A 3,248-nucleotide genomic window follows, 5' to 3' on the forward strand; every position below is an offset into this window, starting at 1 on the left:
ACTGAAGGTTCGTCGTGTTGCCAAAGTACTTAACTTTTGCAGTTCTTGCATGTCGCATGACTCATGTATAATGAGTAACTCTCCAATTTAGTTTTAAACTAAAAATTCTCCCATTTTTATTTTACTTTTGTCAGCAGTGGTAAAATCCGCTTATCCATTTTGGGTGACTCACGCTGCTGCTCGTTGCTAAAAATTGGCATGACAGAATTGATAAGCGCATCGTCAGGAGTTCATGAGGTTGTATTGATATTCTGAGCACAGCCCTGGTCTACAGTAGTACATATGAAAGCGCTATATAAATGGCTCATTAGTGGTTATGATTTTCACCAGGAATTCTTCAGTTAAACAAATTGTAATAAACTAATGGCTTAAAAGTATAACCTTGAGCTTTCACTAGCGGTCTTTAAAAGGTTCATCATTTAAAACTGCCTATGGAGAAAGTTATTAACTTCTGGAACCCAATGGTTGCATGCTATATGGGACTTGAATTGTACAGTAGGACTATCAGTTTCACCACATTGGCAGAATGAGGCACTTTTTGCAAGTCAAAAGCAGTTAAACCAGACATGAAGCAAAATGACAAGTCAGATACAATCAAGGATTGATTTGTCAGTTTTATTGAGAAACTGTCTTTTGCCCTTGAACTATTACAGGACCAAGTGAGGCCTTGCCTTCCCACTGAATGCCTAGAGAGAAGAAAAAGCCAAGTTAGAGCACTTGAACCAAAAGATACCTTAGAAAGAGCAAAAGCTACCAACCTCCATAGGGAGAAGCAGCAAATTCCCCATCCGGACCACATGTTGAGTCACAGCAACCACAAACTTGGTCATTACCATCAGCAGCAAACCACCTGCAATAAAACAAAGACATGGAACCTTCAGCATGAGAAAATTCAAGGTAAAATAAAAAGCACGTACCCATTGGCAAAGGAACAGGATTTGCGCTGAGCGTCACTGGGTGCAGAAGCAATAGTTGCCTTCAGAATACACGTTATGTAGATCTGCAAGGGGTGACAGGTAAGACAACCGAAGCAGACAGGAGGAGAAGTCAAATTAACTCAATATCCATAGTACATACAGAAGGACTGTTGCCCTCCTGGAACATAAATGCCTCCAGCTGGAACTGGATCTTGTCAACCTGGGACCGAGGCATGAAGTGGGAGCTGGAAGCTGTAGTTTTGGCATCCACAAAGCACCTGACGACAAAATCACAACGAGCAACTCATGAATGTCAACTGCAGAGCATCAAGCAACTAGACTTTACCCATGACTCTGTGACAAAGTGGCTACAAAAAGCAATTTAAGCAGTCCTACCGCATCAAGGGCCATGACCTTACCCATAATTCTCAATGAAGGAATATCTCGGAAGAGAGTTCACATCAGGTACTTGAGTGGCCACACAACGGTCCACAAACACACGCAGAGGCACATGATTGTACTGCTTCACAGATGCCTCGATGTTAATAACGCCACCCAGGAAATAGATGTATGAAGGCCTCTGATAGGACCAGTCATCTACACAGAAAACATTTCAGGCACAGCCACAATAGCAAGGGTAAAGGTTCATTTTGTTGAAAAAACCTGTACCAACCCATCATGATCTTCAGGGAGAAAAGCAAGACTTCTTGACCAGCCTCGGTTGAAGCATAAGGGACCCATGTTGGCCTCAAGGCATCACTGCTTACATTTTGGAGCCTGCAGTTCATGAAAGTACCCATTAAATGGTCTCCCAGCCTCATGAGAAAGAGCAGAAAGTCACAAAGATCACTTACCTTTGATAATGGCATTGAACACCAACAATTGCACCATCAGCCCGGGTAATCGGAGTACCTGCAAGCGCCTCAGGGGTGTAGGTAAGAGAGAAGGTGTAGATAAGCTCATCCTCGTTCATCTGTAAAAAGATTGTGGTTACCAAGAGGGTCATCCTAAAGACTTTACATACACCAAGATAGTGCACTCATATTGCTATGAATGGGAGAAGGTGCACTTTGCAATATGGTGGAGTTCCTAAAGAGCAAATCATCAATTAGTAAATTCTTCACATCAACACAGCTGCCCTCAGAAGCTCCGGTGTTGCCAGAGATAGTCAATGTTTTGGAGACATGCACTTAGGATTGAACATGCACATTGACTGTTCCAGGGTAAAAACTGCTTTAACTATTAAGGCACAAGATTTGTTTCTTATTTCTTAAGCTCTTTTCATACCATTTATTGGATGGTTTACATCAGATGTTGGTTTGGAGGGTTACTTAAGGCAAGCAGCTCAAATTCAGGATTTACCCATTCAAACAGAGAACTTGATCTTAGCTGCCCCGGCATTGTAAAACCAAGTGAACTGACTTTCCTTGAAAGTTCTCTGCCACAACAAATAACCCATTAAGATATATGAGTTCTTACCATCAGCACACTGTTGCAGTCCTGTAATTCATACTCAAAGATGAGCACTCTTGACACAGGATCCTGACCAACAACAGGACATCCACCTAAAGACAGACCCGTTGGCTGGATCAACTGACCATTGCTGTAAAGGTCCTGCTGGACCTCTACAAGAACCCGGTTCTCGCCACATTGAACCGCTACGCTGCTGGGAGTCACAGGTTGCCTCAACTGGAAGCCCACCGCCAACTCACTCTGCACCTCGGGAGCGATGGGAAACCTCCAATCCAAAGGTTTCACTGGACCCTGCAACAGCTGCTTCTCCTGAAGGCCAAAAGGATCTTGCACAAGGCTTTTGGAGACGGGACCCAAAGGACTCTGAAACTCAGAAGCCACTTGCAAAGGGTTCCAGAGCCCTAGAGGAGAAAGGGCAGGACTTCTGGAAGCTGGATCTAATTTTGGCCCCATGCTTCTTGGACTATGACCAGACCTCAAACTTCCCAAGACATCAGGCAGATCAAATGTAACAACAACCACCAGTAAGACAACTTTCAAGAACACCATCCTAACAAACCTTGTCACAAGCACCACAACACACACCAGTGCTTGGCTTTGCCATTTTGTACAGCTTTGAGTTAAGGTGGCTCCACCCCTTTTACCTTAATTGATTATCCTAGATTCTCCTCTGGACCTGTAAAGTGTATGCATCTTGGGGACGCACCACTCTGCACATTTTTTATGGGCCTGTCCAAATAACCACACTTGATGTCTTTGTTCTTGACCACTTGTCTACTTACATGACCTACAGTATTTCCGGTCTTCGATCAAAGTGTTCAAGTGGGCTTGAAGACTGCAAGTGTGTGTAGAACTTTT

The 3,248-nt window shown here is 43.7% G+C and overlaps 1 protein-coding gene across 1 annotated transcript; it reads right to left on the reverse strand.

Moving 5' to 3' along the window:
* Positions 1–568: 568 nt before the first annotated feature.
* LOC311302957 (zona pellucida sperm-binding protein 3-like) lies at positions 569–2,998 on the reverse strand. Its single transcript, XM_084429126.1, has 8 exons — positions 2,397–2,998; positions 1,772–1,890; positions 1,591–1,694; positions 1,337–1,514; positions 1,078–1,195; positions 918–1,000; positions 759–850; positions 569–686 (listed from the first exon to the last, which is right to left on the reverse strand). Exons 1-8 carry the CDS (start codon positions 2,937–2,939, stop codon positions 616–618), a joined length of 1,308 nt encoding a protein of 435 aa, XP_084285252.1. The 5' UTR covers positions 2,940–2,998; the 3' UTR covers positions 569–615.
* Positions 2,999–3,248: the final 250 nt, after the last annotated feature.

Source organism: Rutilus rutilus, assembly GCF_951802725.1.
Source record: "Rutilus rutilus genome assembly, chromosome: 13".
Classification (NCBI taxonomy): domain Eukaryota; kingdom Metazoa; phylum Chordata; class Actinopteri; order Cypriniformes; family Leuciscidae; genus Rutilus; species Rutilus rutilus.

Bases quoted from the DNA above. Each gene is read 5' to 3' on its own strand.
- LOC311302957 (XM_084429126.1), bottom strand. From the start codon at position 2,939: ATGGTGTTCTTGAAAGTTGTCTTACTGGTGGTTGTTGTTACATTTGAT. The intron at 1,695-1,771 runs GTAAGTGATCTT...CATGAACTGCAG, and splicing joins GTTCAATGCCATTATCAAAG to GCTCCAAAATGTAAGCAGTG. The intron at 1,001-1,077 runs GTATGTACTATG...CACCCCTTGCAG, and splicing joins AGGAGGGCAACAGTCCTTCT to ATCTACATAACGTGTATTCT.